We start from the raw sequence: 26,784 nt of genomic DNA, 5'->3' as shown, positions 1-26,784 counted from the left end.
CATTCTTTCTTTTTCCTTTAATCTCCTCCCTTGGCATTTTGTCAGCTGTCCCAATAGTTGACAGCACATTGGCAGGCAATTAATTAATAGACAACAGCCTATTATTAGTAGGAAAATTGTTATGAACACCATTCCTATCTTCCAACCCCATGCGCTCAACCAACTCCAAAGTGAACCTTCTATATCCCATGTACCAGAATCCTGATGTGCTTCTACACCTATATGATGCAATCTTTTTATTGCTTCCCTGACAGTAACAGAGGAGTCAGGGACATAGGTGCAACAGGACGCCCCTATAATTGCACAGACTCCTCCCCTTTCTGCTAGCATCATGTCAAGAATCATTCTATTTTGTAACGAAACTAATCTCACAGCTTGATGCTCTACTGTAATATTTTCAAGTATACTTGTCGTTTCATTTATTGTTGCTTCTAGTAGTCTGGACAATCTACGTATATCCCTTGAGTTGATAGATGGACCAATCCATGGTATCACCCCTTTAAATATATCACCCGCTATCTGTGATGCTGTATCTCTTTGATCCACACTTCTCCTGCCTCGCCGTGGTGCATGTCTTTGCATGTCCCTTCGTACTTCCTTTGTGTCTTTTATTGCTATAGCAGGTAATACAAAACCTAGGTGACAACAACCACTCCAACTTGTTGGAAGCCATGTATAAGCCCTTTCTCCACAAATGAAGTAAATTGAGTCACCTACGTAAAGTGGAATGCTAATATTTCCGGCCGTCATTTCAAATGTCATGTTACAATTTGTACTATTGCCCACCTGATAGGTCCCATTACTCTTAATACAAATACTCCCTATTGTGTTGTGTTTTCTTCATTTTAACTTCAAAAATGGTATATTCTTATTTGCCTCTTTTGATGGGCCTGCTATCCTAGTGCTTGTATTCTGAGTTGTAAAGAGCAGAGTAAAGATGTCAGACAGGGGGAATGTTGCATTCTGTTCTATTACTTCCGTGCAGTTCCCCAGAGTCAGAATGTCTGCCATATATTTGTTATATAATGTTCCTGCAGGTGGAGCCATAGTCGTCCCTGCACCAGCAGTACTTTTCTTTAAATTCTGCAAAACAGCTATTAGCTCTATTTTTACTATTGTTATGTAAATGGCATAACAGGATGCTTCAAAAGGCAGTGGGACTTGAACCAGGGGCAAACTTTGGTCCACCGAAGCTGGGAATTGCAAATATATCAAGCAATCTCCCCTTGTTAATATCTTATTGGTATGATGCAACAAAGTCACAAAGGAATTGTGGCGCATATCTTCTCTGTGGGCTATTTCTTCAGGTGACAAAGTGTATGCAGGTATGATAGCAGGGGTGTTGGTGTTGGTATCAATTGTTCCATGGGATAGAACACGTCCAATAAGTATACAGTAATTAATGCTAGCAATAACAGACAGAATATCACCCCAGGTATGCCCATTTTAGACTCGTACCATTTTTTCTTCATTTTTAGAGATGTATATTTCCTATTCATACCTATCTATTCTTATACTTTCTTTAATTGGATGTAGTGCTATTGATGACACTGTGTTGTGAATTATCACTGTGAATCTTTACTATAATATAAGCTAAGCACCCAAAAAGCATGAACACATATAAGGTGAGGCTGTAGTACAGAATATATTGCGAACAGCTATTCGTTAATATTTCAGATGGCCTCTGAGAATTTCTTGGTACTTCTCGCCTCCCAAAGATATGCATGTAATTCTTGTAATGCACGACCCTTTGGTCACGTATATCAACCTTTAGTGCAGCCTTACTTAAATTTTACAATATTGTCCACTTTACCTCACCCTAAAGGTAGCTTTCTAAAGCAGGCTGTCTTGCCAACCTGTGAAAAGTTATTTGCTTGTTGCTGCAGCAGCACGGGTGCTCGCAGTGACAGGAGGACTCGCAAATACCTCCCGGATCAGTTCATCTACTAATTGCTGCAGTGGCACAGGCACTTTGCAGTTACAGGAGGACTCTCAAATACCTCCTGGATCAGTTCATCTACTAATTGCTGCAGTGGCACAGGCACTTTGCAGTTACAGGAGGACTCGCAAATACCTCCTGGATCAGTTCATCTACTCAACGTTGTACTGGCCCACTTTTTACTAAGAACTCCCTGATGAAGTGTGCTAAACTTTTCTTGTTCTGAAACTGAGCTATTACTCCTGGTGGTAGTGTGCAATATACCCTAGTTGAATTTTCTTAGTCAGAAAGTAATCTATCTAAAGCTTCTCGTAATGCTATACTGTTTAAGTCTTGCATTAGCTCATATTCTAGCTGATCAAATGATTCCTGGATGTACAGTAGTGCGCTTTCGTTGTTTTCTTCACCGTTATTCCCAAAGTCAAAGATATTTGTTAAAATATCTGTTAGGATGATATCTAGCAGTAATACTTCATCTATTTCCTGAAGAGGATCAATTATAGGTATTATTGACATTTCATCTCTGTCTTCTTTGTTGACAGTAAATTGTACCTCTTCTCCTCTTTGATCAATTCCGGTGTTGGCATGTGCTGCTGACCTGGGTCTTGGCTGGATGTGGTGTCAGGAGGTGCCCTCTTGATTATGCTGGCGTGGATCCAGGATTTGTTGTTGGTGCACTTTACCGCAGTCTTCGTGCGAGCAGGACTTGCTGTGGACCCTTCCAGCGAGCTTGGAGACAGTTGGACCTCTGGAATGCCTTGATGAGCACCCAGTCCCCAGGTTTAAACTTGTGTCCTTCAACTTGCAGTGGCTCTGGAAGGGCCCCCTTCACGTGCTGGTTGATAGAAGCAAGAGTGCGTGTAAGTGACATGCAGTAATCATTCAACAATTCATTCGTCATCATAGGCAGAGCATTTTTGTCTGGAACTCCCCAAGCTACCCAGTGACTATTTCATGGGCACTGAGTTTTGTCTTGGCATCTGGTGTGCTCCTCATGCTCATTATGGCAATAGGTAAGGCATCCATCCAGGTCAATTTTGTGTCAGCACATATTTTTGCTATCTTGCTCTTGAGCACGCCATTTTTTCTTTCTACTGCACCAGCCGCCTCTGGATGATAGGCGCAGTGTAGCTTCTGCTGTATTCCCAAGGCTTTGCATGTCAATTTTATTATTTAATTACAGAAGTGGCTGCCATTGTCTGAAAATATGGTTTTTGGGACACCAAAACGTGGGATCAATTCCTTTATCAAGCACTTGGCTGTTGAGATGGCATCATTGTGTTTTACCGGGTATGCCTCTATCCATTTTGAATACATGCACACCACCACCAGGATATACCTATACTTATTTGTAGGTGGCATCTCCACATAGTCTATTTGCAGGGCTTCAAATGGCATTGTTGGTTTTTGAAAGTGGCCTTTGGGTACTGGAGCAGTCTTACCCACATTGTACTGTGCACATACCATACATCTTTGACATATTTCCTGTGCTGTTTTCCTTATATTCTTGTTCACCCAGAACTTGTCCATACAGTTTACTATGGCATCCCTGCATATGTGTGCCGGGCCGTGCATGGCCAAACACATGGAGTAGACCATCCTGTCTGGTAACATATATTTTTCCTTGGTGTCATTCATCCAACATCCTTGAACAAATGACCCGTCCTTTGACCAACCCATCTGTTCTTCTGCTGTAGCTCCTTGCATTAGTCTTATACCTTCAGTTGTTAGATCTAGTGACTTCACTTCATCAGGTAAGTCTTGGGCCGTTAGTACTAGTGCTGAATTATTTCTTGTTGTCTGTTTTGCTGTTGTGTCAGCAAATGCATTTCCCAGGCCTACCTTGTCAGTAACTTTCTTGTGAGCACTGCATTTAATTATGGCCAATTTCTTTGGAAGTGCCAAGGAGTTAAGTAATTTAGTGATCAGCACTCCGTGCTGTATCTTTCTGCCTTGTGAGGTAATAAAACCTCTTTCTTTCCAGAGTCTTCCAAAGGAATGTGCCACATTAAAGGCATATTGGCTATCTGTGTATATGTTAACACACCTCCCTTCAGATAACTCACAAGCTCGTGTGAGTGCCACAAGCTCCGCTGCTTGTGCGGACAACTCAGGAATCTTACAGGACTCAACTACAGTTTTATTTGTTACAATTGCATAGGCTGCTGATGTATTTCCATCCTCTGTTCTAAGGCAGGACCCATCCACCCACAATTCTCCTTCAGCATCTGCATAGGGTGTATCAGTCATATCTATTCTACCTTTTGTTTGCTCCTCAGTTAACAAAATACAATCATGGTCTGAGTCCACTAGATCATCAGTGGGAACAGGTAACAGAGTGGCCGGGTTAAGAACATTACACTTGTGAAGTGTTACATGTGCTGCAAATAAACAGATCTCATATTGCGTAAGTCTGGCATTTGTGAGGTGCTGAGTACGTGTCTTATTTAATATCAGCTCCACTGCATGTGGTACATAGACATCAACTTCATGTCCCATTATTATGCTTTCTGCACGTTGTAGTGATAAGGCAGTTGCTGCAACAGAACGTATACAGGAAGGTAAAGCCTTGGCTACAGTATCCAAGGTGGCTGAGAAATATGCGCATGGTCTTTTGTGGTCACCGAACTGCTGGCATAGAACCCCAAGAGCACTCCCGTCAGACTCATGAACATAGAGTTGGAAAGACTTAGAATAGTCTGGTAGGCCTAAAGCAGGAGCAGAGCAGAGAGCTTGCCGAATGGCAAGGAAGCTTTGTTCATGTTCTGGCAACCACTGAAGGGGTTCGGGCGTGTCCTTGTGGGTCAGGGCCAATAAGGGTTTTGAAATCAAGGAGAAGTTAGCAATCCAATGTCGACAATAACTGGCCATACCTAAAAAGGCTCGCACCTGTTTTTGGGTGCGTGGCACTGGTGTCTGTAGAATCAATTTAATGCGCTTATCATCCAATCTTCTCTGCCCTTTCGACAGGATGTGTCCTAGGTAGGATACTTCCTGTTGAACAAATTGTATTTTCTCTGGTGAAACTTTGTGACCACGTTCAGCTAAGAAATTTAACAAATTAATGGTGTCAGTTGTACATTGTGTCTCAGAGATGCTACCAAGCAGCAGGTCATCTATATATTGTATTAGCACAGAATTAGGTGATAAATTGAATGTGTCTAGTTCTCTTTTCAAGGCCTGGTTGTAAATGCTCGGGCTCTCTGTGAACCCCTGAGGGATACGACAGAAACAGAAAGTTCTACCGCTTACAGAGAATGAAAAGAGGTACATGCTACCCTCATCTACTGGAATTGAGAAGAAGGCATTTTTTAAATCCACTACTGAAAAATATGTCATTTCTGGTGACAATGTTGACAATATTGATACTACATTTGGGACAACCGGGAACTGTGGCACCACAATTTTATTAATTTCTCTGAGATAAACTATGAATCTGTAACTTTTTTCATCAGTATTTCCATCGCCTTTTTTTAAGACCGGAAGAATAGGGCTGTTACAAGGACTGCCTGATATTTCTTTAACAATCCCTTCTTTTAGTAAGTCAGCTACTATATCCTGCAATCCCTTTAGACCCTCTGGAGCTATTTTGTACTGTGGTATTCTTGGTAATTTCACATTCTGTTTGACTGTAATTGTTACAGGTGTGATGTTCATTTTCCCAGTGTCATTTTTGTGTTTTGCCCATATCCTTGAATCTATCTGATCCATTATTGGTGCTGTAATATTTTGTATTCCTATTGATAGGAAACAGTTGCCCATTTCCTCTGTCATTGGTCCATCTACTTCCAAGAAAACTCCGTCTGCAGTGCATTTAATTGTGGCATTCATCTTTTTTAGCAAGTCCAATCCTAACAAATTAAATGCACATTTGTCTGATATAAGGAATGAATGCGTGTCCTGAATTGGGCCTATACTGTATTTCAAGGGTGCTGAAATTGGGCTTGTTACAAGTATGTTGGTGAATCCCACTGACTTATTTATTTTTCCCGAGAGAGGAACATATGGAAACTTTTTCTTTGTTAAGGAGGATTTGGTGGCCCCTGTATCTATTAGTAATTCCACAGGTGTACCTTCAATCTTACCCCTCACATATGGTCCAGTGGGATCTACAGGGATTACCATCCCCTGTATTAACTCTCTCGGGCCTCCCTATCGAGCATAATAGTCCCATTCCCCTTGGGGCCCTTCATGATAGATCCCATCATAAGGGTGATGCACCTGCATTTTTGGTATTTCTTCATTATCAAAGAAATTTGTGTTGGGGGGATACCCTGTTGGGCCAGGTTGTGAGTCACGTCCTTGCTGTTTATATCCAGCTCTTCCCGTGCTCCTTCCCCGGCCTCTTGATCTCCCCATCCCACCACCTCTCTGTGACTGCTTGACGGGGTGTGGGCATTGCGCTCTCCAATGATCATGGTCCCCACAATTAAAGCATCCCTGTGTGTGTGTTAGTTCATTTGTGGTTGTATGCTGTGTTGGGGGTGCAGAGAATGACCTTTGTGGGCCCCCACGGCCTCTTCCTCTCCCCCTGCTCTTGGACCACGGCTGCTATACTGGTGAGCCTGCTGAATCAAGACTTTCATTTTTAATTCTTTTATTTTATTATTTTTATTTTCCAAATCCTTTTTCCCTAGCATTTAGTAATACTGTGCTAATTGTAAAACCTCTGTTAGAGGTTTGCATGACCAAGTAGGGTTGTTCTCTAGAATCCCTCTTTTAATTGCAGGTTTTAATTTATTTACAAAACAGGAGACAAGTGCGCTTTGTGTTGCTTCTTTTTCAGTATCTAACCCACTTGAAGCTGTGAAGACTTTCTGTATTCTAGAGAAAAACCCAGATACTGTTTCTTCAGTATCTTGAATGCATGCATTTAATTTTGACCAGTCAATTTGTTTTCTTGGTACTAGTATATTTATTTTAGCCATTATTTTATCCGGCAAATTTTTAATTTCCTCTGAAATATCTTCTCCTTGTTCCCTCTTCTCTGTAGTTATTTTTTCCCATTTTATATTTAAGCATTCATCATCTCTTCTTATCTTTCCCCAAAGGTCTGGTGGCAATATTATGGAAAACATCTGTTCTATGTCATCTAGTGTTAGAGTGCCCACTCTTAATATTATTTCCGTCTGTCTATACCATTCCTCTCTTTCTTGTCTAATGTCTGGAAACTGAAGTGCAAATCTATGTAATTCAACACTTGATCATGGTGTGTGAACTTTAATAGTGGGCTTCCCTTCCTGACTTCCTGGTACTTCTCTTAATGGCATGGTGTGAGTAGGGGAAAGAGTACTAACTTCCTCCTCTTTACTTTTTTTAAGTTTTGTACATTTTTGTTCTAGTATCAGTAGTGTATCTATCCATTCAGCTAATATCTGGACAGCATCTAATATTTCTGTGCTTGTTGCCCCTACATCGTCCATTACTGCTGATATTGTGCTGTTATGAACATGGGACAACCTGTCAGGTTGGGGGTAGCCGTCTTCCTCAGGCCAATATTTGTCCCAGTCTTTAAACCAGTTTTAACTTTTTTTGTCCAACTTTTCCAAAGCGCTGCGTTGAAGTGCAGGAGTGAAATCAGTTGGGAAGCGGCTTTTTGTATTACGCCATGTAGAAGTACCACTTTTCATAACCTCTATTACCCACTCGTGTACCACTTTCTGTTCTTTGTCTGATATTTTTGTCCGTAACCCTTGTCTACCTGAGTCAGAAAGAGGCGTATCTTGAAGTTGTATAGGTATTGTCTTACTAGTTTGTGATGTAACTTGTGGTGTGTGTGTGTGTGGTGCTGATGAAGCTTGCATTGTTTGCGGGCTGTGTGGTGGTGGAGTTGTCAATAAACCTTCTATTACAGGGTCTTCGGAATCTTCCTGTTCTAAGGGAGCATTAGGTAGAGTTGGGTAAATATCTGGTATTGGCTTGTGAACTGTGAAGCATTTGTCTACTTCCATTTCCTTTTCCCTACAATGACTTACATGTCTTTCTTCTCCTTTCTCCCCATCATGGACCATAGCTTTTCCTCTCATAGTTTTAGGTTCACCTGAGAATCTTGAAGCTACATACGATCGCCACGCATGAAAAGCATCCCACTGCAACAAACGTACCTTCTTCCCTTTCTTTTCACGTTCCCTTAAACAATCTTCTAAATAAAGAATTTTAGCTTTATCAAATGTGCCATATTCTGGCCATTGCAATTCAGTATTTTTCCTGGTGTAATGAGTCCATTGATCTAGATGGACAATTGCAGAGTATCCCTTTTTCTTTGATACGTACCACGCTGGTGTACCGCGAGGGGCTGTAGGTTGAGTGACATCTAACGCTGCACTGCGGCCTTTAGCTGTGCTCAGAAATAATTTACTAAGCATTTTATTTTCATTTATTTACTTATTTATTTATTATTATTATTTTTTCCATTATCACTTTTTATTTCTTTACTAGAAATACCTTCATCACTTATCACTTTTTATTTCTTTACTAGAAATACACTGTTGTAAAAGATGAAAAATTAGTTGGCCCTTTGTTGAATGAATACATTAAAGTGAACCGTAGTTTATATTAATTTATGTCTGTCATCTGCCTGTAAATGATATGGGCCACTCATAATGGAAGGTAGCTCCATGCTGCACAAATGGTTAAAATTAAGTTGTCGTCAATGACAGACGGTCGTCTATGGCAGCCTTATCAATGAAGCCTCATCTATGTATGGCCTCATCTATGTATGGCCTCTTGTACGAATGGCCTCAACTACAAATGGCTCAACTACAAATCCCCGTTGTCCTAATCAGAAGTGGGAGATTAAAGTCTCGGTAGTCCAAATAATAGCCTCATCTCTCAGAACATGAGAGTTATTGACGAAAAGGTTAGACATATTTCGTAGTCTATTACCTTGTTTTCTGCCAATCTGCCATATTACTGCCTTAATAGAGTCAGAGAAGTATGATCTTGGATGATCCAAAAAAAGTAAAAGCTGAAGAAACTGAGCAGAGCTCAGGGAGACTCCCTTCACACACGACGTGCGGTGAAAATCTGAGGAGAATTGCCTCTGCTGGGAAGGTTCTAGAGGGTGCTAGCAGCTGATTGGCTGGAACCAATCTTTGGTTCTTTTTACTATAATGATGTAGATAGGCTACTAAGACTTAGGCCTTAGGCTTTTTCTTTTAGCCTACTACTAATATTTACTCTTGGCACTACTTTTGTATTTACCGTGGGACTTCCGCCTTGGTGACGGGTAATGATTCAGGCATGTGAATCTATGAAAGATACCCCAATACTGGATAACTGGTGAGCTCCAGTAAAGATTGAATACAGGCTGATAAAGGGATTTCTTAGCAGACTACCCCAAGGCTGGCATGACTGGGCCTGAGTAAGTCTTCAGACTTGTGATCAATTGCACCTCAGGTGTACAGGTCCATACTTGTCACCTCATTAACATTTGGAGGGTGCCACTCTTTAATTGCTCCTATTCACCCACCTGAAAAATAAAATCCCCACATAGACTCTATTGGGTCTCCCACTATTCAAATCTATATCATGCTCCAAAACCAGTCTTCATTATCCATTCACCTTAATGGGATCACTCTCTTAAAGGCCTGACTTCATCTGCCTTTGTGAGTCAATATTTTGACAGGTTTGTACGCTGTTGTACTGATTTCTCCAGGACCAATCCTGCTTTAGCAGCGGTCTTAAATGTAGGGGTGGGCAAAGAATTCTGCTTCATCAGCGGAGGTTGCACAGTTTTGCCCACTCTGTGCTCCACTTGGAGTGCGGAGTTCGATTAAACTTGCCATCGGTAAGTTGGCTTGCGCTCGTAAGAATAAATCATGCACTAGACCTCCTCCCAGTGAGATTTCTCATTGCGGTTGTTGCGGCAAGTCGCAACAGCTCACGTTGAGAAAGAACAAAAGTTACTTACCTGTAAACTGTGGTTCTCCAGTATTGGTGTCTTTCATAGATTCACATGCTTGAATATTCCCCGTCGTCGAAGTGGGAGTCCCACGGTACATAAATAGCAGTAATATATATGCATGTATACATGAGAAATATCATAAATAAAATATACATACATATAATGCAATAGAAATGTAAACTTGAAAAAAGTACCATAGAACAGAATAGGCCCATTGAAAAGCCCAAGGGAGAATTCACTTTAGTAACATATTAGAGTCATTATGTGTTGGTCCACATTGCAGCCAATCAGGCTGTAGCCTCCTCTAGAACCTTCTCCTCAGAAGCCCAAGTCCTCAGATTTTCGTAGCACAAGTAAGTATAAATGCTTGAGGAGAAGAGAGCCTCTGAGGGGAGGATGGGAGGGTCGCATGTGAATCTATGAAAGACACCAATACTGGAGAACCACAGTTTACAGGTAAGTAACTTTTGTTCTTCTCCAGTATTAGGGGTGTCTTTCATAGATTCACATGCTTGAATAAGAATAGAAAGCAGTAAATCATACATTAGTCATAAAGGAGTATACAAATTAAGTCTTGGCAAAACATATCACTTAATAAGTAATAAATACCAAAATCATGACAAAAACCTTTATGACTGGAGGCGGGTAGCAAAAAGAGGCTCACCTTTATCGGAAAAGATTCCGCAGCCCCGCTTGACCTACTGCCGCATCCGCGGCATCTATTGATTGCAGGCAGTAGTGCTTCGTAAAAGTATGGCTGCTAGACCAAGTAGCAGCTCTGCAGATGTGTCTCAGAGGTACCCCCGCAAAGAGGGCAGCAGAAGTCGACACAGCTCTCGTGGAATGAGCTCGAGCCGGAGCAGGAAGGGGCTTGACAGCCCGTTGATGACAGTAGGATATGGCAGACGATATCCATCTGGTGATAGTCTGTTTGGTTACAGATTGTCCTTTGCACACTGGGCCATATGCTACAAATAATTGATCAGTCTTTCTAAATGTAGCTGTGCGTTGAATGTAAAATTTGAGGCAGCGCTTCACATCCAGAGTGTGCAAAGAGCGTTCCGCTGCAGATTGAGGTGCAGGGAAGAAAGTCTTAAGGACAATTGGTTCATTGAGATGGAAGTCACTGGGAACCTTAGGAATAAAACTGGGATTTGTTCTCAAAGTAACAGCCTCGTTGGAGAACTGTAGAAACGGTGGCTGTATAGTAAAGGCTTGGATGTCGCTGACGCGACTGGATGAGGTCAGAGCAAGCAAAAGAGCCACTTTCCAAGTGAAGAATTTTAGACTGAAAGAATGGATGGGCTCGAATGGAGGCAAAAGTAGTTGAGACAAAACTAAGTTCAGTCGCCAAGAAGGTGGGGGCCGACGGATTGGTGGGAACATCCGAAAAAGGCCCTTGAAGAATTGTCTGATTATTCTGGAGGAGTACAAAGATGTTACGCCATCATGGCGAAAACGAGAAATTGCAGCTAGAAAAACCTTTAGAGTGGAGTGTGATAGTCCTGATCTTGCTAGTGACAAAAAGAACGGCAAGATTTGCTCAGGCTGAGCACACATGGGATCCAGGGTTTTAGTGGAACACCAAGCACAAAAACGCTTCCACTTTAACTGGTAAGTTTTGATGGTAGATGGAGCGCGAGCACTTGCTAGCACCGCCCTACAATCCTTGTCGATATTCATGTGTGCAAATTCATTGTACTCAGGTTCCAAGCATGAAGTTGGAGATAGGCTGGGTCCGGATGGCATATTTGACCTTGCTGCATTGTGAGAAGATGTGGCAGAGGATGCAATTGTATCGGATTTGTCAGAGAGAACAGAAGAAGATCTGAAAACCAAGGACGTCTCGGCCATTTGGGTGCGATCAGGATTATCCGACACGGTTGTAACCTCATTCTGTGTAACAGACGAGGAATGAGCGGTAGTGGAGGGAATGCATAGATGAAGTCTTTCGATCAGTCTATTGAAAAGGCATTCCCGCTCGACTCCTTGTGTGGATGCCGGCTCGCAAACCGTTGACACTTCTTGTTGAGAGCAGTTGCAAAGAGATCCAACTGTGGTCGGCCCCACTGTCGGAAGACGAAATCCAACGTTGGTCGGTTGATTTCCCATTCGTGGTTGTCCGAGAGGGCTCTGCTGAGCGAGTCCGCCAGAACATTGGCCACCCCTGGCACATGGACAGCTGTGAGATGTATTTGCTGTTGGATAGCCCAATCCCATATTTCCTGTGCCAGTTGTGACAGCATGAGAGACCTTGTGCCGCCCTGTTTGTTGATGTAGTGTATGCTGGTGGTGGTGTCCGTCCTCACCAGCAATGTTTGTCCCTGCACTATTCTCTGAAAGGACTTCAAGGCCAAGAAAATCGCCAGTAGTTCCAAGCGATGTATGTGCCAAGTGCGCTGAGACGCCGTCCATTTTCCCTTCACGGACATCCCGTTGAGATGTGCCCCCCAACCTTCTAGGGAAGCGTCTGTTGTCAGTGTAAGTGTTGGTGGTTCGTCTTTGAATGAACGACCTGTCGCTATGTTTGGAGGATGAGCCCACCACTCCAAAGCTTTTTGAATGCAGGGCGTTAGATGGATCTTGTCTTCGAACGACCCCGATACCTGCTTCCACTGCTTGTCTAGTTCCTCTTGTAGAACTCTCATGTGCAATCTGCAGTTGGGAATTAGCTGAATGCACGAAGAAGCCATGCCGAGGAATGATTTGTACATCCGGACAGAAACGTACTGTCTTGACTGCAGGAACTGTACTTTCTGTATCATTCAATCTTGTCTCTCCTGTGAAACGAACACTTGCCCCAGCCAAGAATCGAGCGAGGCTCCTAGAAAATCTCACTGTTGAGATGGTTGAAAGTGTGACTTTAGGCAATTGATGGAGAAACCCAACGTTTCGAACAGGGATATGCAGACTTGAGTGTGCTGTTCCGTTAATTGAAAAGTCCTGGCCTTTATCAGGCAGTCGTCCAGATACGGATAGAACTGGATGCCCTGTAAACGCAGGTAGGCAGCCACCGAGGCTAGAATCTTGGTAAATACCCTCGGTGCTGATCGAAGGCCGAATGGCAGGACCTTGAATTGATAATGAAATTGGCCGACTGTAAAACGGAGATATTTCCTGTGCCTGGGATGAATAGGTACATGGAAATATGCATCTTGAAGGTCTATCGTTGAAAAGTACTCTCCTGGAATGAGGAAATTCAAGATTTGAAGTAGGGTTAGCATCTGAAAAGTCTTTGATGCGATGAACTTGTTTAGAGCTCTCAAATCTAGGATGGGGCTCCACTCTCCTGATTTTTTCCTTACTAGAAAGAAACGGGAGTAAAACCCCCTGCCACGTTGACCTTGCTTTACCAATTCTATGGCTCCTTTCCTGATCATAAGCTGCACCTGGGCCAACAGTTCCTTGAGATGGGGAGAAGGTGGACCCGAAGGTGGACGAGTGGGGGGGAATTTCGTGAATTCCAGGGTATGTCCTTTTAAAACAACGTCCAAGACCCATTGGTCGTTGGTAATGTGCGACCAATTGCAGAAGAACTTTGAGATTCGACCTCCAAGATGCACAGTCGTCAGAGGATAAAGTTTGGATTTGTCACTGTTTTTTGTTGGTGTTCGCACCTCCTCTGTAATTGGACTTACGCTGGTACGGTCTGGAGGTGGATGAACGACCTTGGGACTGATAGGAGCCCCTCTGTCTGTTATCATTGTAATTGTATGCTCGATATTGGCCTGTTCCACGAAAAGTAGAGGTTCCTCCTCCTCTACCGCGTGCCCCACGAAATGGCCTTTTCCGATATTGTAGAGTTGTCAAGGACTTTGCTGTATCTGTGTCCTTCTTTATAAGTTCCAAAGCATCATCAACATGCTTACCGAATAAAGATTCACCGTCGTAAGGTAAATCTAAAACTCTGGACTGGACCTCTAGACGGAAGGTGGTTGATTTTAGCCAGCCTTGACGGCGTAAGACTGCAGCACCCGCTAGTTGCCGGAAACCAGTGGAGGATGTATCGACGGCACAGTCGATTATTTCTGCTGAAATCTTTTCTCCTTCGAGAATGATGGCCTGCGCTTCATCCCGGATGGAGTCGGGCATTTAAGTGATCAGACCAGCGATATCAGACCACATTTGACGGTCGTAGCGACCTAGAATAGCTAAGGCGTTGGATGCTCTCACAGTTGTCGCTGCCATAGTGGTAAAATTTTTGCCAATTGAGTCTAATTTACGGCCATCCTGATCAGGCGGAGATGTCAGAGGTATGGCCGGATTTCGAGATCTTTTTTGTGCCGCCTGAGTGATAACAGAATCTGCCTTAGGTTGTGAAACCAAACAGGCCGGAGTAGTAGGTGGCGCTTTATATTTTTTGTCCAATCTGGGCAGAACGGCTGGTATAGAATTAGGACGTTCCATCAACTTTAGACCTTCTTCCCATATGTCGTCTATGATAGGAATGGTATGCGTTTGCCGTTGAGGTAAGTCCTTAAAATCATACAAAAAGCATTCAGTTTGTTGCGCCTCGATTGTTAAGTGGAACCTTTTCGCAGCACGAACCATAAGGTTATGGAAACTCGCGATATCCACTGGCGGCGCAGCTCTTGGTGATGCCGGTGGAGTAGAAAGTGTCTGTGCCCTATATTTGTCCCAATCCTGCATGTCATCATCAGTGTCGTTATCCCCAGTGTTATGAGGAGTCTGATTCTCATTATCAGTATCAGGGCAAGCACCAGAAGGAGACGTAGGTGCGACAGGCGCCGGAGCTTGAGGCCGAGGTGCTGGAGACTGAGGTCGAGGTGCTGGAGACGGAGGTCGAGGAGCTGGAGACTGAGGTCGTGGCGCTGGAGACTGAGACCGGTGCACTTGAGGTGCCGGAGAAGGAGGCAACGACGGTGGAAACCTACGATTGTAGTCGTCCAGCATATGTTGTAGGTTTTGCACCAATGACAGAGGAATTTGCGTAACCTGTTCGTAAGTAGTTGGTTGTGCCGTATCGATTGGAAAAAGTACATTCCCATCTTCGAAGTTATTATCCACATCCTCATCCTCGTCACTGTACTCTTGACACTTAATGTGTAATTCAGAAGGACTGGATGCTGGCTCATAAGTTTGATCCATTTCAGAATCATTTCCGGATTCCTCTTCTCCAGACTGAAACAATTTCTCCGGAGGCTGAGATCCACTCCTTACTGGACTTAATTGAATGAGTGGTACAGTCTTGAGAGACGAGGCAGTAACCACTTTGAAGGTGGCAGCAGTCTGTAGGGGTTGGTGCGTCGTCAACGAGCCCGTCGACGAGATTTCCAAAGTCTTAGCACCACCCGGTTGTTTTTGCGTCGTCGCCGCAGAAACAGGCGTATGAATTAGCAGCTTACTCTTGGTCGACGAAGATTTTTTGGTCGTCGACGAGGTTGCATTCTTCGCCGTCGACGAAGATGCTTTCGGCGATGAGAAAGTAGCCGTCGACGGACCAGTCGTGGACGGGGTGGTCACCGTCGACGAAGATGTTACCGTCGACGAGGCAGTCGTCGGCGAGGAAGAACCGGTCGTCGGAGCAGGCGTCGACGACGATGGCTTGTTCTTCGTCGACGGAGGAACCGTCGACGGAAGGCGCGTCGACGTTGATTTCTTCGTCGACGGTTTGATCGTCGACGAGATCTTAATAATAGACGAGATGGGTCTCACCTCTTGGCTGCTCGTCGACGAGATGGTCGTCGTCGTTGCAGAGCTGGTTGATAGGGAAGAAGTGGTCGTCGACGTTGAAACCGCCAAAACTGACTTTGTAGTCGCTGAAGACGTCGACGGACGCGTCGACGAGCCCGTTGACGAACCAGTGCCCGTTTTTTAAGAGGAGGGCATAGTCTTGGGTCTAGACGCCAGAGAGCCAGGTCCCGCAGGCGCGCCCTGTAGCAAGTCTTGTGGGGAGACATCCTTGAAAGAACCCAACATTTTACTCTTTTTAAGAAAAGGAGAGGGTACTTCAGTCTCAGACCCACGCTTCTGAGAGGATTTTGAAAATCCAGATGACATACTCTCAGCATCAGAAACCACATTCTCAGATGTTTTCAACTTCTGTAGCCACAGAAGGAGACGGGCCTCTCTATCCCTCAATGTTTTAGGGGGAAAAGTGCGACAGAACTTGCAGGTAGAGGCAATATGATCCGGGTAAAGACAGTAAATACACTTACTGTGAGGGTCGTCATGAAAAAGGCGCAATTTACCACAGGATGGAAAAACCTTGAACAAGGTTTTCTTAGTAGAAGACATTTGTGAAGAGAAAAACAGCTAGAAACTGGAAAAAACTGAGCAGAGCTCAGGGAGACTCCCTTCACACGACGTGCGGTAGAAAATCTGAGGACTTGGGCTTCTGAGGAGAAGGTTCTAGAGGAGGCTACAGCCTGATTGGCTGGAATGTGGACCAACACATAATGACTCTAATATGTTACTAAAGTGAATTCTCCCTTGGGCTTTTCAATGGGCCTATTCTGTTCTATAGTACTTTTTTCAAGTTTACATTTCTATTGCCTTATATGTATGTATATTTTATTTATGATATTTCTCATGTATACATGCATATATATTACTGCTATTTATGTACCGTGGGACTCCCACTTCGACGACGGGGAATATTCAAGCATGTGAATCTATGAAAGACACCCCTAATACTGGAGAATCTGCCATTCGCTTTGAGGAAGCTGTTGCTCGAATAGTAGGTCTACTCAAGCTGTCCTCTGGTGTGACGGCCAGTGCAATTCATGCTATTTTAAAGCGCAGTACAAACTCTGGGTGCTAAAAATCATTTGGATCAGCACAACTTAACAGACTCGACAGCTGGCAGAGTTTTTCTTGCACTTCGCAGAGTCAAACTCCATGAACCCCGCCCAGGCTTACTTAAAGGGGTCTAAGGAGGAAAACCTTGGTGGGGTATGAGGTGGTGGTAGCCATCTTAGGGGAACCTTGAGGATTGAGGGTATTCCGTGACACCAACTGTGTGTGACACACAACCATGATAACACCAGCTGCCCACTGCACAAAACCTTACCATAGAGACTTCCTTCTTGAGCTCGTCCATGCCTAGCTCCTTCGCCGCCTTCTTCGCCTTCTTCGCCTTCTTCTTTGCACGGTCAATTTCCAATCTGGCAACTGGCTTATGGTTGTCTTGTTCAGCCTGCAATGAAACAACATAAAAATGAATATTCAGATAAATTTAAAGGTAAGAAATGTAAACATACAGCATAATGTTAAATCTCACATGTTTTGTATTTTATTTTTATCATTGAAATATAGGCTCCTAGATCCCACGTGCGCCGCTTCGGGGAATGTGATAGTAAAGGAAGCTGCCAAATGTGCACACAGGGCTAAATTACAGCGCAAAAACCCTTAACTGCATGACATTATAATAAGAAGGATTTTCAGTGAGATCCGATATCCACCAGAGGTGAAAGAGAACGGCTCTCGCCCCCTTGTGTGCTGCAGCTTCTGACTCGCTGCAGGTGTTTCGGTGCTCACTGGGCTGTGCAAAGAGATACAACAGGACTTATTACAAGTCCACTCAACACCGTTGCAGAATTGGGACCGACCAACCTCTGGTCGGCGGTCCTGACTGCAGTGTTACAATGTAAACCGGCCGTAGCACAAGCTCCCATGGAGAAATGGGAGAATCTTTTCATCTCTGCAATGCGTGGTTCAGGGATCAACGGGGGCCACCCCTCAACCCCCAACCAGAGCTGCGAGGGGGCCCTAAAGCCGCTTTCTGACAGGCTTTCCATGTCGGAAAGCCCGACATGGAAAGCCTGTCAGAAACCTAGATCGTAATCCTGATGACAGAAATGTCATCCATAGGGATTACGGTGAGGCCTCCGACTGCCGATAGGCTCCTTGAGCCCATCGGAAACCAGCCGGAATGACAGGCCGATTTCAATTTCGACCGCCTGCATTGTAATGCAGAGGTTGAAAGTGAAAGCAACGATGTGACTTGGAAAGCCTCCGGCCACAGGCCGGAGGCTTTCTGAGTCACGTCCTAATAAGGCCCAAAATGTCTGCCTGAGATGGGGCTTCGTCCACCTGGGTGGCAGTGGCTACTGTGTGCGGCCAAGAGGGAGGTCAGGGTCAGACCCCTCCAGTCCCTACCTGGCCGGCTGGGGGGTTAGTTTAAACATCTCAATGTTATTCAGGCAACGGACCTTGTGCATACTCAGAGGCTGCAGGATTCTCCTTGAGGCAGTCAAGGTCACACTGAGATGTGGCACAGGAGGGATAGCTGCCTGCAGAGGGCTCCTGGAATACATGTGTGCCTCTGAGACACTATGGCTATGTAGAGGAATGAGGTTGGGGACTGAATCTGTTATTTCCGCACTCCTGAATCTAAAGGGAGCCTGTGGTATAATCCTGGGATTGAAGAATTCACTCCCCCACACCAGGCATTCATAATGAGGCCCCCAATGACAAAGATGCAACATCCTGAAGCTGTGCAATAGGCAACCATACACCTCAGCAGATCCTTCAACACACATTCATGTAGACAGTACCCCACACACCAGGAGGAAATTGTGCATGATAAATAACAGAGTGCATCAGACTTTTCTTGAAACAACTGATTTTATATTTGAGACACACATAGTTTGTACCTGATTTGAAATGTTTAGCACCCCTTAAAATGAGCCGGCGTTTTCTATAAAACAGCATTCTAGTATTTAAAGGAAAATACCAGGCATTGCTGAGCACCTGACCGGCATTCAAATAGTTCCATGGTGTTGGCCTGGTTTCTTTTTCTAGGATAGCTCAGTGGACTGAATGCCTTCCTTAAATTAGGAAACACGTTGCAGTGTTTAAAAAAGCTAGATTATGCTCTTGTGAGAACAGCTGCCTGGTTTCAAGCACAATTTCATTTTGTTACAAACATTTGTTGCATTCTGCAGGAGGGGCACATGCTTGCAACTCAAAACATACTTCTGGTTTGTTAAAACGTGACTCATCCTTGCATTCCTTTACATTCCTAGGAAGTAACTCAGAGGAGGCAGGTGCGTAGAGGCTTTGCTTGGCCCCCTGTGACACTAACATTGACAAGGATAGAAACAAACTGACGTTTTGGACTCAGGCACTACTAGATATGTGTGTAAACCCTCTGTCACTGTTCTTTGCAGGGCTGCACTTCCCTGCATGGAAAGCATTTGGTTTACAATGTGATCTCATGACATGAGGCTCCCCATCCTTGCACTCATTTTTTTAATTAGTTCAGATGCCCTGGATAATATGCAGTGTGCACTATGATGCATGTGGAGAACCGAATAATTAAGTTTATTTAAGATCTCAGCAGAAAAAAATATATTATTGTTTTCAGATGTGATCTTTCTGCAGGAAAGTGCCTCTTTTGGACATGGATAGGCCCCACTTTTTGCCTGGAAAATGATGTAACTTCGACTGGAAGTTAACAGAGTTTCTGACAACCAGGTCCCCTGTGCCAGAGCTCTTTCCCTAAACTGTACTTTTTGTTTCCCAATTGGCACAACCTCAGTACCCCTTGTAGGTGCCTAGTAAATGGTACCCCTGGCTCCTCGGGCATTGACACAGAAGAGGGATCCCAATGGTAGCAGCATAAATTGTGCCACTTTAGGGTCCCCTCACCAAGGCCAACTGCGTGCCTTGGTGCAGACAAAACCGAAAAGTCGACATGACACACATCCATGAGTGCCATGGCCACAGGCACTGCATGGGATATAGTTTAGACACCCCTCTGGCATGCCTTAAATCCCTACAGCAGGGTATAGTTTATTTTCTGTGAGGACATATCTGCTTGAGAAGTTATGCCCTTCAATATCCATGTCAGTTCCTGGATACGGTAAGTGAAGAGGAAAGCCATACTGAGTACATGGGATGGACACGTATCAATATGAATTACCTAGCTCCATGATGGCTTTATTGTATAATGGGATGTTAGGTACCAAACATCTTGTCTTAATTAACCTGCACTGATTCCAGTGTCAGATTTATTCATCACTGCACGCAGAGGACCAGTTAAAGGGGTCCTCTGAAACCTACCACCCCTTAGCATGGCCACCGACTTGCCTAAGCCAGCCTGCCATCACTAGATAGAGATCTGACCTCATGCGGTGAGCACCACCATGTTCAGAGATCGAGAACAAAGCCTGTCCTGGGTGGAGGTGTTCACACCTTTCCCATGTCAGGAAGAACCATCTGTGGCGGGAAGCATCAAAGGCCTTGCCACCTTTGAAACGCAACCCCAGCTTCTCTTGATAGAAGGAGCTGGCCCCTTTTCTTGTCCTTAGTCTTATTGGCAGGAAGACAGGTGGGAAAACATAGAAAGAACAAGAGGTGTGCCCCCTCTGCCAATTACACCCCTCAGGTGCTGGAGGCAAGTTGAAGCACATTTTTCAGTGTCCACCATCTTGAAGACAGTGGGACTTCTCCAATAAGGGCTCGGGCTATGTCCCCCTCCCACAAGAGGTGGGCATAATAGAGAATGTAGACACCCCAGGGTAGGGGTCCATTGGTCACTACATGCCACCCCCTTGTAAACACCACTACATTTATTATTTAGGTGGCATCCCCAGACAATGAACAGTAGCATTCATGGACACAAGAAGAAGACGAATGAAAAAAACACTGTTTCAGCGCAAACTCCTGTCTGTCATCACAGAAGAAAATAAGTTTCTTACCTGTAATATGTGGTTCTCCAGTATTGGTGTCTTTCATAGATTAACATGCTTGAATCATTCCCCATTGACGAAGTGGGAGTCCCTCGGTAAATTAAAAGCAGGAAGTAATGACTTTAACATTAAAGTTAATACATTCACTTTAATATGTCGTCCTAGTCAGTAGGAATGGTCCAAATTCCAGCCAATCAAGCGACAGCACCCTCTAGAACCCTCTCCACACAGGCTCTCAGATTTTCGACCACAATTGGAATTTAAGAGTATAAAAAGAATAACCAGGGGAGGCTTTATGAGGAGGAGGGTGGGTCGCATGTGAATCTATGAAAGATACCAATACTGTAGAACTACAGTTTACAGGTAACTTATTTTCTTCTCCAGTATTGGGGTATCTTGGACCAAGTTGCTGCTCTACAAATTTGTTGTATAGGCATACCGGCAAATAGGGCTGTCGAAGAGGAAACAGCTCACATAGAGTGAGCTCTTATTGTTGAAGATAGTGGTTTGCCTGCTTGATGATGGGAGAACTGTATAGCTGATGAGATCCAACGTGCTATATAGTTTGTTTAGTAAAAATATCCCTTTCTGATGTTCCCAAATCCCACAAAAATCTGTTCAGTTTTGCAAATGCTATTGGTCTTCTGTAGATAGAATTGTATACACCTCATTAGATCCAAGGAGTGTAAAGATCTTTCTGCTGGTGTTTGCGGATTTGGGAAAAAAGTTTTCAAAATGGTATGAAGGTAGGATTGGTACAAAGTATAACAGAGTCCCTTATAAACGGAAGGAAAGGAGGACGAATACTGAAAGCTTGTATGTCGCTTATCCGTCTAGCTGACGTAAGAGCCAGCAGTAGAGACATATTCCATGTGCTATATTTGAGGTCCGCTCTATCAATGGGCTCAAATGGTCCTTTCATAAATTGTGCCAACACAATGTTGAGATGCCAAGGCTGAGGTGGACACCTTATTGGTGGGAACATTCAAACAAGCCTTTTAGAAATTGATTCATAATTCTTGATGACCAAAGCGACTGTGACCCATTATGTTGCCAAAATCTGGATATTGCAGCAAGGAAAACCTTAGTGGACGAATTGGAGAGACAACACCTAGCAAGCTGCAAGAAAAAAGGTAGTAACTGCTCTGGAGGAGATTGGATAGGATGTACCCCAGAGCTTACACACCAATGGCAGAATCTCTTCCATTTAAGCTTGTAAGTTTTGATAGTTGATGGAGCTCTAGCATTCGCAAGGACCTCCCGACAGTCAGCAGGGATGGCTAGATCGGCAAACTCATAGGGGTCTATTAGAATGTCGGGCGGATCGCCACCACCTGCATGGCGATCGCGATCCGCCCGACATTCTCCTCTGCCCGCATCCCATTTCCCCAGCCACATTAGTATGGCGGTGGGGACCCCAGCGGACGGAAAGACCGTCGTCCGGTTTTGGGCTGGTCGATGAGTCGATCGGGCGGAAAAGTGGATGTAAATGGTGGCGGTGTCTTCAAGACACCGCCATCCATATTACAATACATGTGGTGATGTGCCTTTCCATGGTGGCGTTGCTGCCATTGGAAGGCATGTGGTTACTGCATGCGGGGACCCGTAGGGGGCCCCCAGGATATTGGGGGGTGCACAAGGGGGTACCTATGGTACACCCCAGCATTGGGGCGGAAGGTGCACACAGCAACACCCGACACAATGCCGTGGCTGCACTGTGTGCATTTGCATGCACAATGTGGCAGGCAAAGCACGGTGCCTGCCACGTTGTGCATGCAAATGCACAAAGTGCAGCCACAGAATTGTGGCGGGCGGTGGGGGTGAACATGGTACCCCCTAGCATTTGCATGCACAAAGTGGCAGGCACCGCGCGGTGGATGGGGGATGCCACCGCCACCATGGCAGTGGCATCCTAATTGCCGGTGCGGGACCGCCGCACCACTGGCGGCCGGTCCCGGCACCTCTATGGTGGTGGGCAGGCCAAAGGTTGCCCGCCATCCTAATAGGCCCCCTAGTGTTCAGGAGCAAAGCAGACATTCGAAGAGATGTTGGGACTGGATGGCAGACTTAGCCTTGATTCGTTGTTAACAAGTTTGGCATTGGACGTAACAGAATGGATTTGAACTCCGATAGAAGGAGAAGCTCGGTGAACCAGAACTGGCGAGGCCACCTGGGTTCTATGAGTAATATTGGGAAAGGTTCCTTTCTCATCTTCAGGAGCACCTTTGGAGAAATCGGAGGAAAATAGTAAGAATAAATCTTTGACTAATTTATCAAAAACGCATTTTTCGCACAATCCCTGTCGGACAAATATCGAGTCAGAAATATCATTGGTCAGAAATATCAACAGCAATAATATTGTGGTCAAGAATATCCACTTAAGTAGGTAATTAAATATCGATTAAAAAAATATCTAAGTATTAAATATTGTTTGCAAAACATAGTTATTAACCCCTTGTATGCTGGTGACGAACCCCAGCGGTCATGCACTACGGTGCTCGTGTGCTGATGACGGCTGGGGTTCGTCATGGCCCGCCCCTGTTCATTTGTTTACCGCACAGCGGCGGAAACGGGCCAGCAGCGAAGGGGTTAAAAATATTGTTTTTTATTTTTGTTATGTATTTTGTATTTATTTGTATTTTTAATATATGTGTTACATTTTTTGTAGTAAATAATTAAAAAAAAGGAATTTTGCGCTGTTAGTTCCGTAGCCAGTTTTGGTTTTATAGGGAATAGGGTGGAAAGCAGGGCCGGACTGGCTACCGGGTGTTTTGGAATGCTGCTGAGCTGGGGGCTGATTTTGTTGATGGAGACCTGCGTGTGCTGAACGAAATTCGTTTTGCTTTGTTTATTTCAAGGCAAACGCAGGTCTCCATCAACTAAATTAGCCCCCACCGCAGTGAAATCAGCCCCCAGCTCAGCAGCATGCCAAAACGCCTGGTAGTCAGTCCGGCCCTGATGGAAAGTAATTTAATTATATTACATTTATAACTTTTTTTTATTAGAATTTTGCATTTTAGTTCCATAGCAGGTTGTGGGATTTTAGGGGAATAGAGTGGAAAGTAATTTAATAATATTAAATGCATTGATTAATTTTTATTCATTATTCTGGTCAGTTTAAGAATTCAGGATTCCACATTGTACATACAAGTATTTTCGACGTCCGTGCATATAAAGTCAATAGTGACGTGTTTAACAGAATTCTTAAATTTTTGAGTATTCATTTGTTCACACTACATCTTAATACTTCGCCTTGATACATCTTTAGCAGACCAAGGCCACAGTGTTTACATTCTACTGCATTTGGTCTTTCGTTTATTAGTATTTGAGATGTTTTAGTGTTAAATGTGTAATTTATTATAAATTATTTAAAAATTGGTTGTTAATTAATTGTAATGAGTTAATTCGTAAATAATTATGGTAATTATGTAATTCATTATAGGTGTGTGTTGTGCTGTTTATAGGTTTAAAGGGTGGGAGGTAATTTATTTTTAATTTATGAATTAATAATTGGTTGGTAATTCATTTTAAATAATTAATTGGCTATGAATTTTGGTAATTGTAATTAATCTTTGGTGTGTGTTGTGGTTTTTATAGGTGTAACGGTGGGAAGTAATTTTTTTTAATTGACAAAATAATTGGTTGTTAATTCATTTTAATGAATTCATTGGTAATTAAATGTGGTAATTAATTTAAGGTGTGTGTTGTGGTGTTTATATAAGTAGAGGGTGGAAGAAATTTGTGTTTACTTAATTAATATATAGTTCTTAATTAATGTTAATTATTTTTTTTGGGTAATTGTTTACTTTTGTGTGTGTTGCTTTTACTTTTAAAGGGGTAAAGGGTGGTATTAAATATATTTTAATTATTTATTTATAATTGTTAATAGTAATCGTTTTTAATTTTAAAATAAGTTTTAATTGTGTTTTATTACTTTATAGTTTAATTTAGGTGTGTGTTGTGGTTATTATAGTGTTAAAGTTTGTTTAGTCAATTAATGTTTATTAGTTTTTTATTTAATAATATCTTTTAATTCATTAATAATTATGCTAATTATGTAAATAAATGTAATTAAAAATGTCAAGTGTTTTCTTATTGTGTGGTGTGATAGGGTAGGAAATAAAAAAAATACATTTATATTTTAAACAAACCTGAGCAGAACTCAGGTGGAGACTCCCTTAGCACAACGAGCGGTAGAAAATCTGAGGGACCGAGGCTCCTGACAGGAAGGTTCTAGAGGGAGGTGGCAGCTGATTGGCTGTTCTGTACAATTTGGTCCTTTTTACAAAAGGACATGGATATGTTACTAAGTTGAGGCCTCTAGGCCTACTTATCTACATATATGTCTATAGGACATTGCTATTTTATGTACCGGGGACTCCCATCCCGACTACGGGGAATGATTCAGGCATGTGAATCTATGAAAGACACTCATAATACTGGATAACAGTTACTTGTAGACCTAGGTCCACTTTCTCCTCAAGAATTGGAGAAGAAGGCAGGACCTGGGTCAACACAAGGGGGACCAAGAATACCACTGGTGGGGAGACCAAAATAAACAGGCCTAAAATGCCTCTAGTCCACCTGCAGAAAATTCAGTTGCTAATCTGTTATAGCCACCTTAGCTGTCTGAACCATTAATATGCAAAAATACAGAGAGCATCCTGTTATTAGTAGGGTTAGGATGAAGGCATTGAGAGACACTTGTGCTAGTGTCACAATGGTGGCTGAGCAACTAGTGTCCTCTGAACAGTACCTATCCAGCCACTAATTCCGACAGTGTGACAAAACGCCATCCCATGGCAATGTTGTCCGGGAGAGGTGCTGGCCAAATAGAGTTAGAAGTGTCTTCATCAATCCCAGTCGTCTGTTTGCTTGGTAATGATTTGGAGTCCTAAGCCTGGGCAGAGGTAGAAGGTATAGTTTCTTACCTGTAACTCCAGTTCTCTCGTAGGGGTATTTCCGTTATAGTCATAAGCATTGAATAGTCCCGCCCACTTGCGGGGACCCCAGAGCACTTCAATATATATTCTTAAGTGTAAACTCTTGCCCTTCTTGAGGAAGGCCTGCTAGGACACTTAAGACAGAGACAGATTATGCAGCCTATATACCTAGGCTCCAATGGCCAGATTCCTCAAAATAAAGACAAACAAGCATTTGCAATGCAATCGGTCTCGCCTTTTGGACCTTATAAGTGTTTAGCCATTCAACACATATATGACATCTTACAAGCAACTTATTTTTAAAATATACATTGAACTGTTGCTGCATTGGGCTGCCGTATGTGAGCTGAAGAGGTATAAGTGCTTCTCACGTCATCAGGCAGCATGTCCTGAGACGCTGTACTGAGCACTTGCACCACGTGAACCCCCTTTGTGCAACCATGCCCATGGTCACCCAGAGGGGTGCTCCCAAGCTTCCTGGACCATGGGTGTGAGTGGTGTTTGGATTGTGAAAGGCAACACTGGTCGAAATGCACAAGTTACTTACCTTCGGTAACAATATATCTGTAAGAAACAGTAGTTAGTGTTAGATTCCTTACCTTAGAATATCCCCAGGCATCAGACTGGATCCGGAAAGTTTTGCATAGCAGTACCCCTGCGCGTCGGCAGGCGTCGTCTGCAGCTCCGCGTCCGTTGTCGGCATCGTGATGATGTCGTCGGAGTAATTAGACGCCGCCCTCGCGCGGTGAAGTCAGTTCTTGTAAATAGATTTCCGCGCCAGGAACACAGAGCCATGCCAGAGACCGACACTGGTGCCATAAAACTAGGGCCCTGAAAGGGAAATACTGTAACCCTAGATATCGGTCCGCAGAACGGGGGGGATGGGTGGGGCGGTAAGGAATCTAACAGTAACTACTGTTTCTTACAGATATATCTTTACCGAAGGTAAGTAACTTGTGCATCTGAAAGAAACAGGTTAGTGTTAGATTCCTTACCTTAGAATAGATACCCCAGCAATACCAACCCCGGTGGTGGGTCTGCGGACCAAGATCACATCAGAAAGTCCTGGAGAACAGAACGGCCAAAAAAACCATCTCTCCGGACTTGGCTGTCCAGGCAGTAGTGTCTAGCACACGTGTGCAACGAGACCCACGTAGCTGCCTGACAGATGTCCTGTAAGGGGACTCCCCGACCCAGGGCAGTAGTAGCCGCCGTGGCCCGAGTGGAATGGGCCCACAGCCCAACAGGGGGCTCCTTCCAAGCCAAAGAGTAGCATACTTTGATACACAACACGACCCACCAAGAGATGGTCCGTTTGTGTACCACCCGTCGCTTCTT

General features: G+C 43.9%; 1 protein-coding gene across 1 annotated transcript in view; it reads right to left on the bottom strand.

The window, feature by feature from the left end:
• Positions 1 to 26,784, bottom strand: part of LOC147699077 (sodium/potassium-transporting ATPase subunit alpha-1-like) — a 3,282,495-nt gene that overhangs the window by 2,418,858 nt on the left and 836,853 nt on the right. The window contains exon 8 of the mRNA XM_086936300.1: positions 16,879 to 17,004. Within this exon, the coding sequence (XP_086792426.1) occupies positions 16,879 to 17,004 (126 nt within the window). The remainder of the gene's footprint in view (positions 1 to 16,878; positions 17,005 to 26,784) is intronic.

Source organism: Lissotriton vulgaris, chromosome 8 (assembly GCF_964263255.1).
Source record: "Lissotriton vulgaris chromosome 8, aLisVul1.2, whole genome shotgun sequence".
Lineage (NCBI taxonomy): Eukaryota > Metazoa > Chordata > Amphibia > Caudata > Salamandridae > Lissotriton > Lissotriton vulgaris.
This window is presented reverse-complemented; position numbering and strand designations above follow the sequence as displayed.